The sequence below is a fragment of the Idiotropiscis lumnitzeri genome, chromosome 8 (assembly GCF_059441095.1).
Source record: "Idiotropiscis lumnitzeri isolate Australia: NSW breed Sydney's pygmy pipehorse chromosome 8, RoL_Ilum_1.0, whole genome shotgun sequence".
NCBI classification, from domain to species: Eukaryota; Metazoa; Chordata; class Actinopteri; order Syngnathiformes; family Syngnathidae; genus Idiotropiscis; species Idiotropiscis lumnitzeri.
Genome location: NC_142398.1, coordinates 20,030,521 through 20,044,314, shown reverse-complemented (window position 1 = coordinate 20,044,314; position 13,794 = coordinate 20,030,521). Strand labels below are relative to the sequence as shown.

Sequence of the window (13,794 nt, the reverse complement as noted above, 5' to 3'; positions counted from 1 at the left end):
ACACTAATGCTATCTCCAACCACAGTTGTATTTCTTATCTGGATTTTGATTTTTTTTTTCTTTATGCAGATCTTGCACTAGATCTGATCAGAATTCAAGAGACTTTACTAGCTTTGTTGTGCGGAAGCATTGTTTATTGTCTGCCGAGAAGTCGTTACACCAGCTCAGCAAGTACAACAAAAAAGGCCGCTGAGGCATCAAACATTTAAATGGAGCAAATATGCTTTTTGTTTTTGGCAAATGTTTTTTTTTTTTTTTAGATTTAGTTGATTTACATGTGATAAATATTGTAAATGATCTAACAAAACTGGTTCGCACAATGGCCTCACAGCTCGGAGGTGCAGAGTTTGATTCTGGCTCCGGTCTTCCTGTGTGGAGTTTGCATGTTCTCCCCCGAGCTCGTCACATGTTTCTGCAGCTTGTTGCGGAACTTGTGAAATGAATTCCATGAACATGAAACAACACAAGAAAATGTGCTAGTTAACAAGAGTTTGTTATTGTCCGTACTTTAACTTTTATTGTGCAGACTAGCCTCATCTCCACCACAGTTGTAATCTGGATGTGTGCAGGCTTCGATCCTCTCCACTGATGCAGAAACCCGATCGGCTTGGCTGACCTGTAAAATAACTTTTTTAATCCTAGGCTTTTCTTTCAGGGGCTCATTATGGAAATCTTTTGTCCTGTGAGATACTCACAACAAATATGTTGCCCTGCTTGCCTGCTAATGCCAGAGACACACACCAACACCCTTTAGTGTAGCCATCAGTTCGTTTTTCATGATAGTATTCTATTGGGTAGGACATTTTGGCAAGTGGCAAGATGTTAGCTTTCAGCTAGCTAGCTAGCGTGCGCATGAATCCCAAACATAAGCGGCTTGCAGTCAAGTTTTTTTTCTTTATCGTGGTCTAACTAAAATATCTCTTATATCATTAAATATTATGACTTCAAAGGTAAGCAAACCTATTGCTTACAAAGTGCTCGTTGCAGGCATGAGCTCAAACTATGGATTGGACATGCATTGGTCTGCATGGGAGATTTTACTCAGCCACTTCATTTGCTATTTTTTAGACATTTCTTTTGTCTCCGGGCCCTGGTGTATAATTATTTTAGGAATTCATAAGAAACATTATCCCTTGTTCTCTTGGCATTGTTCCATAACCACAACACCCAATGACGCAGCAAGAGTGTACCATTTTAAGAGTAGCCGATGGGTCCTATTGCGCTATTTGTAAAAACGGGTGTAACTTCATTTTCATGCCAGCGCAAGCCCAGTCTGCGGTGCGCCTGTCTGGGTGTGCCCGTTAAAGGAAGCAGCCTCGTCCCCGACTCACCTGAAAATTTGTTGTAGTCCGTGCTTGACGCAAAAACGGGCGCTTTGTCATTTTCGTCATCGACTCGTCATCAAAACTCGACCCATGCACAGGGATTCGCATCTCAGGGACGCAAACAAAAAATATTAAAATATAAAAACAGCACTATAAGATCTGTGAGACATGTTTATTCAAAGACGCTTTTCACTATTTGACCATTTCTCTGCATTCAATACTAGATAAAACAATGATCCAGAGTCAAGACTTTTTCTACTCTAGCGCCATCTGCTGGCCGCGTGTGGTGGGACACTGCGCTTCTTGTTCCTTGCCTCCGAAGTGCCATGACCTCATGTTGTCGGTTCTCACAGCTGCACATCTGAGTGTGACAAAGTAATACTATTGAAGTGGACATGTGAAAACTTTTTAAACGCAGGTGTGGCCTAACACGTTAATCTGCAACAGTGTTATTGAAACACGAGACTTACTCGTATGATTCATCCACTCAGATTTGTACGGCTTTAAAAAGCCAGAACTTAAGACTTATAATTGTTTACAAAGATCCACCGTTTACCGCGGGAGATTCCCACAACCACGTGATAGGTGAAGACTTTTTTATACGTATGCTCCTCCTACACAATTTAATGTATTAAAGCACACAAAATATTCCTTAGCGCCTATTTTCACATAATATAGAAAAACTATTTGAATAACGCAATACACAGTCCTGTCAAAGAAGAAACAATAAATGAGGATGAATGTCTTGATTACTAAAGCAAGAAACACAATGACCTTTAGCTTCCAATACATTACTTCCACACAATTCCAAACCTATACACGACAATACAGCAGTTCACAATATTTATAAATATAAAACTTTAAATAAAATACATCATACACACCAGAGATGTACGTAAGGTTATTGTTCCACTCATACGTGCTGCTCTAAAAATGCACAAAAGAAAAAGATCTAGCTTAAATAAAATCAAAAAAGGCAAAACAGGTTTTCTTGAAAAGTGTGTCTTGGAAAGGATTTTTTAAGCGCACCCAATAAGAAGTACAAATACAGCTGAACCAAACAGAGGATGGATACATGCAAACGTCCCTCTGAGGATCCATGAAGACGCAATGATAAATCTAAAAGTTCCTAACAGCATTGGGTTATTTTTTCCGCAATTTTGACCCAGCAGATAAATTTGGGAGAGCTGTAGAGCTGTCGAGCTGCAGCTAGTATTCTTTGACAACATTGTGAAACAGTGCTGACTTGGTGAACAGGGTTCAAATTCTGGTCAGGGTAGACTCAAACAATTCTTCTTGAAATTCCATTTGGGCCAACATACAGTACACACTGGCCTCAATTCACACATGACTCTCGTTCAAAGGGCGAGCAGTGTTAGGGAGTCAGGCGAGTTTAAAGAATAATGGCACAGTGACCAATCCTGGCATCGTATGCGTCAACGCCCCCCAGCAGGACTCCACGCCCACTCTTCCTCCTCTTGACAAAACAACCGACAGAATTAATGTGCATTTCAAACAGAACAAAAGGCGAGATGGGCCTCTCTCTTCTCAGCTCTGAACTTACATCTCCCTCCGACACATTCTGCAGCTCCTTGCTGCGCACACGCAGGCGTGCACACTGTGGAGGTTTTCTAAAGCATACTTTGAGTGTGGTTGTGTGTATCGCAGGAAGAGAGAGAGAAGCTCGTCCATACTGTCATTTGTGGATTAATCACTTCTATGTCTTTACTTGCTCCACAATGGGTTCGTTCTGAGGGTGAAGTTAAAGATCGCACTTGTAATTTGCCACTCAGAGCAAATTTGAGCTTTCCCCTCCCTATAAAGCAGTGCTTCTCAATTATTTTCTGTTACGCCCCCCCCTCCCCAGCATGAAGAAAACACTTAGTGTGACATGAAATGGAACGACATAAATTTAGTAAGCGACCTGAAGCTTGTATTGTTGCCAGACTCAAAAGGAGGCGCAACTGGTTGTGTTTACTGTTAGCATAACTGCATCTTCACCACAGTAATTACAACTACTACTACTACAAACGTACAACTGCTATGACTGGGGCTCCATGCTGCCTCTCACAGGTCAATCTTGGTACTACGTGTATGCCACACAATGGTGGTGCGCGGCGGCGTAAAGATATACTTAGAATACAAAAATATTGCTAAGTGGAATGGTCTTCTATTGTGTATTGTATCGTGCATGACGTGGGGAATATGTGTCCCTCCCCCTGTGTTGAATACATTTGGGAACGTGAGATTGAACCCTCAACATAAAATAAAGCAAGTCTAGTGGCTTGAGGCATCCACAAGCTTCTCTGATTCATTTTTCTTGGCCCGCCTGCATTTTATGAACTGCCACTAGAGGAAGCTGTGTCACAGTAAAAGTCACCTCCAGTTTTCAAGCCTCTGATCACATGAAGGGTGTGGCACTGGGACTCACTGATGTGTTTGTCAAGTCAAATAAAAGTATCTGGAGAAAATACGCTGACTTTTCTTTTTTACCTTGATTTCAATATAATATATTTCTTATCTCGCTACGCTACATTACATCGTCAACAGCAGCAGGAAGAAGATCTTAGGAATCTAAAGTAAATATCAGCTTCTTCAGAGCAAGTTGTAGATACAACCAGAATCATTATTCAATTATGATTAACAATCCTAGTTTTTATCTCGATTGACTCAAGCACACAACTGTGCTTAACTAAAATAAAACAGATGGTGGCTGTGAGTACTTTGATTCACATGCTGGTCAATGTTTAACATAACACACACACACACACACACACGCGGATTGTGCATGTCAATAACTGTGTGTGCTGGACTTTTGGCATAGATGTTGCATGCCGGGAAGTTATTGCGCAGCGCAGTCCGAATAGTTGAAAGAGGATGTGATAATGCCTGCAGTGGGGTGCGGTCCACTGACAGGAGGCTATGAGGAGTGTACAGCAGAGCATGCTATGATTCACTGTTGATCCCACAGAGAGCTGCTAACTCTGCTCGATGGGAAACATGTGTTTAAAAAGACGTCTGCCACAAATGGTGCATGGGGAAAGTCTGCAAAGTACTCTTAATTTGTGAATATATTTTGTCTCAAGAATATCCAATTGATCTAACCTGCAAAAGGCTCATGTGCTGATCTGGATGTGTCTGAGAGAGAACATGACACAACAATGATATGAAAGGAACAATGTTCATGTTTGCTCAAGTGAATGCAACCAGACCTGACGACAATTGGTGCCATTCAAGCATGACTTGTGAGTGACACGCTCGACTTGTTGCCGGGATACAACAAAATAACAGATACTGTTTTGAGCTTATGTTCACTTGAAGGTGTAATACCGATGCAGACAATAGACTTCCTGTTTTGATTTTCTCTTTCATTCACCGGGCTGTGAAAAAAAAATCAGTAGACAATGGACGGAATGTTTCATTTGTGACAAATTCATATTGAGTCATTAGCCATACTTCAAAAACATGCAGCAGAATCTCTATGAGTTTGTTTTTAGAAAGAAAAAGTTCAGTATTTCCGTTATTTTTATTTTTTTTTTAGACTGAAACACATTTTATTTTGAAGTGATCGACTTCTCTCCGTAACATCCATCTATGATGGACTCTTGAAGCATGTCAAGATGCGAATTGTCTCAGTCGCATTACGCTAATACAGTATTTTCCAGACTATAAGGTGCACATGCATATAAGCCGCAGAAACTCTTTTTGAAAAAAAAAAAAAAAAAAAACACACACACAAGCCGCACCAGGCTATAAGCTGCAGTTTTCTATGTTGAAAACATTTTTTGTACTGTGAATGCACATTAAGGTACACAAACAGATTGTTAAAACAGTGCCTTTTAACATGGCAACAACTTTGCTCATTAAAACAGAACAGACCCAAGTGAAAAAAAAAAATCAAGATTTATTTAGCATATTTTCTGAACTATAGAGCGCCCCTAGTGGTGAAAGAAAAATCCACAGAAAAGCTGCACCGCTGTATTAGTCGCATGGTTCAAAGTAGAAGAAAAAAGTAACAGCTTATAGTCCGGAAAATACGGTACTTAAACCCCCAAGTTGATTGTCTGTGCTGGTATCACACATTTTATTTTTCATAAAAAAAATAAACATCCCTGAAATGTGAACAAATCAGAGGTCCACCAGCATTCCAGAAGGGCTTGTCTTCAGCCTTGGAAGTTCCACTGGATTCATTTGTCTTCTCTCCCTGACAACTTGCTTATGATCTTGCAGTCTAATGTCAACGATAGGATAGGAATGAGGCATTAAGGCATTAAATTTTCAGGAAGAAAATGAGACAAGAAAAGTAAGCCAACTCCAAATCCGCTCAGGTCAAAATGTGTTTGCATTAAATTAATGTCGGCTTCTCTTGACTTCTTTGTTTGAGCACTGGCATTAGAAAAAGGGAGCGGGCAGGAGATTTTTCACAGAGTCCGGCAGTTTATGACAACTGAACACTCCCAGAAAGTACACAAGGATTTTGATAAAGTTAGCAGGAATGTTTTTTTTTTTATAGATTTTTGGGTGATACAATAAATTTTCAAGACAATGTGTTGATAATATTTAGTTTTGCGATTGCTTAAAGGATTGCAATCTTTGCGGCTTAATTCTACGCAATCATTACGACATATACAGACTTTGCTCCAAATGTTGTTGAACTCATACTGATGTCGTAGGAAGTTTTGAAGTTCCCAAGAAAATCAGCACTGTTGCAAAATCCCTGCGCACGAAGACAATGAACGGAGGCCTGACACAACAGAATTAACGCAATCCGAATTACGATAGCAGTAAAAATAAGATTTCAGTTTCTAAATCAACGTAAGCATGAGTCGTCTTTGGTTTGGGTGAAAACGCCCACTTTCCACATTGCAGGAAAATAGTGTGGCGGCAACGTGGAATTTGGCCATAACCAAAGAGGACCTGAAAATGAAGGTGACCTTTTGAAAAGGCGGCGTGCACCCTGGAATGGTCACTCCACAATTGTAGGTCTCACTCTATTTTACTAATTAGGATGAAGTATTTCTTGTTACAATTGTGAGGCAAACCTGGAAGCTTTGGTCACATTGGAAAAAAAATATTACAATTTCAAATACATTTTGTACCTCATATTGATGAAAATTTAAGTTGTAAAAACATAATCAAGTTTTTGGGAGTTCAGAAAAGAATGTTAAAATCCAGAGACGGGAATTCGGGCTCATGGATGCAGCTGTGTGAAGAAGCAATTGAGAGCCAAAGAAGCGCTTTCAAAGGATGAAGACGGACATGCACAGAGAATGATTATTTTTTATAAATAAGGACAGAGGGGTCATGACGGAAGGGTGCCCATTTCGGGGACTGGCAAGTCCCCATCTACGGTAAAATCCTCTTTGCAGCACTGCAATTTGAAAAGAACATGGAAAAAGTGAACTTTACCCCACGGACTTTACTCACGAAACGACTGAACAGGGTTTCATGAAACACAGCAGTGAAAGATCTCTCACAATACTGTAGAGTGAGAGCAAACCCTGCTTCTGCAACCAATAAGAGGCATGAGTCACTTCTCCCTTTGGCTGAAGGGTGACGACCCCACAAGCCTCTCCCATCTCCACCGGCAGAGAAAAGTTGGCCCGGAGCCCAAAATGGAGATAAGGAGTTGCGCACACACGCTTGCACTCCAAACGGCCTGCACACACACACACACACACACACACCCGCACGCACACCCCCACACGCGCACACAAGAATGACACACAGTCCCTTTCTACGCACCATTTCCTCCGCAAAACAGGTCGTAACAGGGGCCAAAATCAACACACTCAAGAACATGGACACACACATTCATGTGAGCGCACACACAGGAACTGAGAGGGGATGTCGAGCGTGATATGCCGAACAATGGGGGGCGCAGATTCCTTTTTCATGGGCTTGTTTAAAAAAAATATATTTTTTAAATTCAATGTTGGCCACAAGGTCATTGGCACAAGTATCGTTACGAAACTCCCATTCCTCCGACAGAGTGCAAGGGTAAGTTTTTGATAGCGACAAGTTGCTCGCTTAAGTGGCTGATAAGAAAGTCGCTAACGTCAGAAAAGTAAAGCAGCAAGTGACTTCATATTTGCATGTGAATATTCAAACTGGTATGAATGAGACTAGACGAGCAGGTATTTAGATAAGCATTCAGAATTTTTAAGTGACATTCACACACACATTTGTGCAGAACTCGAGCTCCCTCAAACATGAGCACAAAAGCAGCAACACACACACACTCACACATTCCATGAGAGTGCCCTCATAGGGGGGAAAGGGAAAAAAAAACACATTGGTCCTTAAAGGAAAACAAATGGTGGTTGTGTCAAGCCAGTGCTGATCGCAGAGCAAAACTCCCACCTTCTCTCCCCCCACCCCCTCCCTCCTCCCGAGCAGACCCGCCCCAAGTCCAGCACTATATCAGGAGCCGGCTTGCCGCTACCCAACTCCACTCCTGGTTCAAGCGGCTCAAACTCCTCTCGTCTCCTCTCTCGAACGACTCTCAGCCATGCAGTCCAGCTACAGCATCACCGGCGGGCCCGTCATGATGAGCCGGCAGAGCTACAGCTACTCATCCAGAGGCGCGCCCCGGGCTCAGAGCTTGTCCGGCCTGAGCCTGAGAGGTCCTCGCATCTCCTCTTCCTCCATGCGCAGCGTGTCATCCGGGTTCGGCGGCGGCTACGGCGCCGGGGCGGGTTCCTTCGACCTGTCCGGCGCCTTGGACCAGAACACCATTCAGCTGAACGAGAAGGCCACCATGCAGAACCTGAATGACCGTCTGGCCAGCTACCTGGAGAAGGTGCGCTCGCTGGAGGCCGCCAACGCCAAGCTGGAGAAGCAGATCCGAGAGTACTACGAGCAGAAGGGGCCTGCAGCCGACAGGGACTACAGCAACTACTGGGCCATTATCAATGACCTGAAGGACAAGGTAGGATCGGTTAACGCCAGCAAGATGTTAATCATTACCATGTTGAACGGAAACAGGTTTTAGAAATGTCAACTTGGTTCATACGTATGGTTGTGTCAAATAAAAAAATAAAAAATCCAAATTGTCAAATTGCGTTCCAATTCAGATCATGGCCGCCACCATCGGCAATGCCAACATCCTCCTCCAGATTGACAACTCCAAACTGGCCGCTGATGACTTCAGAACCAAGTAAGCAAGACCTGGACGAGCATGTTTAATGGGCACTCCAATTCCAGAATTCCAAGTTCAATTTTTCGGGGACGAAATCCAACAGGTTTGAGCACGAGCTGATGATGCGACAGTCTGTTGAGGCCGACATCGCCAACCTGCGCCGCCTGCTCGACCAGACCACTCTGACGAAGGCCGACCTGGAGATGCAGATCGAGGGTCTGCAAGATGAGCTGGCCTACCTCAAGAAGAACCACGCAGAGGTACTACAATCGTCACATGTGCAATTCTGGTGAGATCGCCCTCACTGAAGATTTAAAATGCTCACTTTTTTTTTTTTTTTGCTTTTCAGGAGCTGGCAGCGATGCGATCACAGCTGTCCGGCACAGTCAATGTGGAGGTTGACGCCGCACCCCAACAGGACCTCAACAAAGTCCTGGAGGAGATCCGCGCCCAGTATGAGTCCATCACAGATAAACATCGTCGCGACCAGGAAGCCTGGTTTAATGAGAAGGTAACCCAATTCATTGCTAAAAAAAAACTAAACAACAACTTTGAATCAGACTGAGATGTTCCTTTCATCCTTTTCTCTCACTAGTCGACCGCCCTGACTAAGGAGGTGACCATCAGCACAGAAACCATCCAGACGTCCAAGACAGAAATCGGAGACCTAAGACGTACGCTGCAGGGCCTGGAGATCGAGCTGCAGTCCCAACTCAGCATGGTGAGAGACGAAAGCCAGGCGGCCTTCTCGCAAGCTCGCCTTATATGAGCAAAATTCCCAGATGCCTCTCTCGGCATGGGAAAAGCAGACAGTGATAAAGGGTGCAGAAGGAGGGCTTTACTGAAGAATTCGTTTGGGGGAGGGGAGGGGAGGGAGTGAGGTTGGGGGTGTGCAGGGAGAGGAAAACATTTCACAGTCTGGTCAGATTCTGGTAGATATAAAGTGCTCAAAGAGAAAAGGGAAGGAATGCAGAACATGACGCTCTCGTAAGCCCACAGGTCATGAGAGTTCAGGAAGCCCCCCTCCCTCCCCCCTTTTGTGGCTTTCACGACGAGCCCAAAAAGGATTTTAAATAAAAAGACAAAGTCTTAACAACGTAGTCGCAGAGTCAGACACAATAAGGGGGCGTGGCTTGTCTGCTTGAATTTAACATCCAGTGCGACAGCGGTGCGACTCCCCATGAGCTTGTTTGTTGGAACCATCTCTAGAAAGGAGCGCTGGAGAACACAGTGGCAGAGACGGAAGCTCGTTACAGCGCCATGCTGGCCGGCTTCCAGAACTCAATCAACATGCTGGAGGCCGAACTCGCCAGCGTGCGCGCCAGCATCGAGCAGCAGGGTCAGGACTACAGGATGCTGCTGGACATCAAGACCAGGTTGGAGCAGGAGATTGCGACATACAGGAGCCTCCTGGACTCAGAGGAATCCAGGTAGATAAAAACGGGGATATATTTGGAGAGAACGTACTTTTCCGAACACGCCGTTCATTTTTTATTTTTCTCTTTCCTTTTCTCAACTAAGGCCCATTGGTTCAGGTAAGTGATGCTTCATGCCACGCAAGGATCGATTACATAAGCGCATGGAAAGTTGAAATTTGTTTTCTTCACAGGGAGCTCCAAGACCACAGTCACAACCACCACTGTGCGCACTTCCAGCTAAAAGGCCAAACGGACCAGCGGGCAGGACAACAAACACATGCACGCGCACTCACACACATACACACTGTTACACCTGATAAGTGAAATTATGTGGAAAAAAAAAAAGAACGGACAGACGATGAAAGTTGAAGGCCACGCTAGAGACCGAGAGGAGACGGAAGGCTACTATTAAAGTTCAAGAAACGGAAACCAAAAAAAAATGTCTGTATGTGTGTGTTTGCACGTGCTGCCTAAAAAAAAAAAAATAAACCTGCTGGTGAAGACAAGCTGTGTCATTTTTTAGACTAAATCTTAATGTGATGACATCTCTGTTTATGCGGTTGTCATAGCAACGGAGCGACATGGTGGGAGGAGGGAAACGGGGCGGTGGAAATGCGCGTTACGTAAAAAGGGCGATGTGGTCAGGAAAAGGGTGAACAATGGTGACTGATCTTAAACTTGATGACCTTAACTCATTTACTACCAGCAGAGTAAAAAAGAAAATCAAATGAATCTTTGACGTCTTTATCCGTCAATGGCAGTAAACGAGTTAATGAGCAAAAAAAAAAACTTTTGAGGGAAATGAAAACTAAACAGAGCAAATAACCCGTGGACTTACTCGGACGACACACCCTAAGGGCTGACTAATCTTTGCCCGCGAGGCTGTCAACACTTTTACATTAACTCCTGTGACCTGAGTAACGAGAACACGTACCGCACTTGAACGTACACACCGACTGGGAATGCAAATAGTGACAAAGTGAACAAAGACAAGCATTGTTCAAATGTGGCATCGGTGCTGCACTTTGTACCCGTTTATGATGTAGTGTGTAAAACTACGGGGCAGCGAGGGGGGGGCCTCGCCTTTTGATCACTGCTTGGTACTTAATGACATAATCTCATCTTTTGACACGAATAAGGAGCATAAAATAAGGCACAGTATAGACGTGACATATCGTGCACAGTAAAAGCTTCAAAATCCCAACGAGGAGTTCACATTTCTCCAACAATGGTGTCATGTTTGCTTTGGACACACAGCGATTACGCAGGAGGTGGGTGTGCGGAACCCAACCCCCACCGTGAAGCTTTACGGGCCCATATTTGGATCCATTTGCAGCACCGTGTTACATTATGACACTGTTTATGGAAAAGGCCGTCCAACGATGCTCTTCAGATGCGATAATAATGTCAAAATATTTGCTTCATATAAACATTAAGACATGCAGCAGTCGCGTTAGTGACTAGTCAGGAGTGCAGTGGTAAGTGGAGAGTCAATACAAGTTTTAAGGTCATGGTTCTGAGTTGAACTTTTTTTATTCTGAGCTAAACAGTCAACTTCTTTTATGTGCCTTTATGATTATTTAGGAATAATAATAAAAGCAAGAAATATATTAAATACAGCTCAGCGCTTAAGCCTGAGCATGTTTTGATTATCACATACCACTATTTTTAGAGCCTCTTTTTGTCATTATAAAGTAATTTTATCTTGATCTGGCACCGAGCCAATTTCACCTTTTTCCACCAAACACGACGCAGTTCTTGCATAATAATGCACTACACTGCTTTTGCATTAAAACTCATTCACTACCAGCCGAGTAAAAAAAAAAAAAAAAAAAAAAGGATCTTTGATGTCTATAGCCGTCAATGGCAGTAAATGTCACATTTTCTGCAGAGTATAATTTTATTGTAAGATGGAAAAAATCATAATGCTGTATTATTCGTACCAAAACTTTTATAGAACAATGTTGCAACTTTTTTTACAAGGAGGCTTAAGGGTGCCACGGATAAAGGGTAATCTAATAATCAGAAGATTGCCGTTTTGACCCAGTTTCCCTCAAACATTTCTAATTAAATATCCACGAGGAAGATAGTTATAAAAGTTATAAAAGTTATATTTCCAGCGTGTGACTGCAAAGGCGTTTAACCCGCTGCTAAAAGAATCTACGTCGATGTAATGTATGCCACATGCTGCAAAGCTGATTCAGAAAATAAGAATCCAGTGCAGGCCCGCAAAAGCCAATGAACAGGTTCTTCCTAATCCTGATGACTTTACAACAAAGCCAAGAATGTTGAATTGTACTGGACAAACTATAGTTTGAAAGGTTGCCTGTAGTGAGTGAAGTCCGCATAAATTCCATCAAAGAATAAAGACAGGAAGCCGTCTTGATTGCCCTCTCCCTTGTCACGGCCGTTTGCTGAGGAAATCAGAGTCGCTTGGGATGGGAGCGTAGGCACAAAGACATTGATAATTGGATATTATAAAGCACGAGCTGTAATAAAATTCAAACCCGGGCACTTTAGATTTTTTGCCAAATGCTTCTAGAACATTCCCGCTATGTTATAACCTTTTTTTTTTTCCTTCGGTGTACATCTGCCGCATGTAAGATGTGTAAGCAGAAAAGTGACTCCAACACCCGCCTGCGAAATGTCATCATGGAATGTTCACAAATTCAAATTGATCTCTCATATCAGTGACATATTTAATGCACCTGCCAAAGTTTAACCAAAGACGAGACGGCACGACCGAGAAGGAATGTCTCAAGGTCCTGGAGTGATGCAAAGTAAGAGCGTTCTTCATGTGGCTATTTTGGATCTGAGTTAGCTTTGACGCACCAGCTAAAACAGGGGTGTCAAACTCATTTTTGTGGACGGGACACATCGTAGTTGTGGTTTCCCTCAGAGGGCCGGTATGACTGTGAACCCATATAAATTGATTGGAAAGCCAGTTTTGAAATCAGAAGCTAGTAAGTAATTGTTCAACAATTTTTCAATTTATTTTAAAAGGGGAGGATTGGTAACAAATAAATGGCAATATCTCATATCTCAGTGTTGTTAAAAGTGAAGAAAAAAATGCTTGAAACAGGACATTGATGCAGATGATTTGCCCTTTGCGGGCCACATAAAATGAGGTTGCGGCCCAGATCTGGCCCGCGGGCCTTGAGTTTGACACATGTGAGCTAAAAGGAATGCCTAACTGCAAATGCTCTTGCGATCAAACGTCACCGTGAAACCTTTCAACATAGTCCTGTCAGAATTGAATATAACCCCCACAAAAAAAAAAAAAAACACTTCAAATGCTTTCAGGTTTTGCCAAGCACGAGGTCGCTCTTTTTTGCATATGTGGGCCTCCTCTGCAAGTTGGAACTAGCCTCGTTTGTCCCTCGCCATCATTAGAGAAAAGTACATTGGTGTCAGCCTCAACAAAACATGCAAGGGTGACTGAGCAGTGCAGGACGGCCGGTGGGCGGGAATTAAACAGGTAGAGCTGGCTGGAGAGACCACACCCACTTTTAATCCGACTAGGACAGACGTCGGGTAATTGGGCAGGGCTCGTATAGTGCTTGGGATCGTTCGACAAGATTTTATACACAATTCCTCGTGTCACTAGAACAGGGTTTACGCAAAGAAAGGCTTAGATCACGCGGCATGCCACATCCACTTGTAAAAACCTTCACTGGGCTGGGTTTATTTATTCTGGAACACATCCCAGTTTGAGCTGGGCGGAGGAACAGTCGTAGTATGTATTGACAGATTTTTGTTCCGACTGCCATGGCTGCGTGAAAGAAAGAAGCTGTGCTCCAGAGAGGCAACAAGAGGCACATTTTCCCTGCCTGTCAAACGGCAACTGGGTTTGAATATGTTGCATCATGAGTCTAATTTTCCAAAAGCTCTGCGTGGATGTGCCTGTCTA

The 13,794-nt window shown here is 43.3% G+C and overlaps 1 protein-coding gene and 1 long non-coding RNA gene across 2 annotated transcripts; one reads left to right on the top strand and one right to left on the bottom strand.

Moving 5' to 3' along the window:
- Nucleotides 1–1,482: 1,482 nt before the first annotated feature.
- Nucleotides 1,483–2,632, bottom strand: LOC148332656 (uncharacterized). Its single transcript, XR_015844699.1, has 3 exons — nucleotides 2,355–2,632; nucleotides 2,210–2,252; nucleotides 1,483–1,686 (listed from the first exon to the last, which is right to left on the bottom strand). It is a non-coding gene; the product is annotated as an uncharacterized LOC148332656 (long non-coding RNA).
- Nucleotides 2,633–7,781: 5,149 nt separating this feature from the next.
- On the top strand, nucleotides 7,782–10,390 carry LOC148332655 (keratin, type I cytoskeletal 19-like). The gene is made up of 8 exons (XM_088303755.1): nucleotides 7,782–8,256; nucleotides 8,402–8,484; nucleotides 8,570–8,726; nucleotides 8,816–8,977; nucleotides 9,062–9,187; nucleotides 9,676–9,896; nucleotides 9,988–10,001; nucleotides 10,076–10,390. Exons 1-8 carry the CDS (start codon nucleotides 7,837–7,839, stop codon nucleotides 10,123–10,125), a joined length of 1,233 nt encoding a protein of 410 aa, XP_088159881.1. The 5' UTR covers nucleotides 7,782–7,836; the 3' UTR covers nucleotides 10,126–10,390.
- The last annotated feature ends 3,404 nt before the right edge of the window (nucleotides 10,391–13,794 follow it).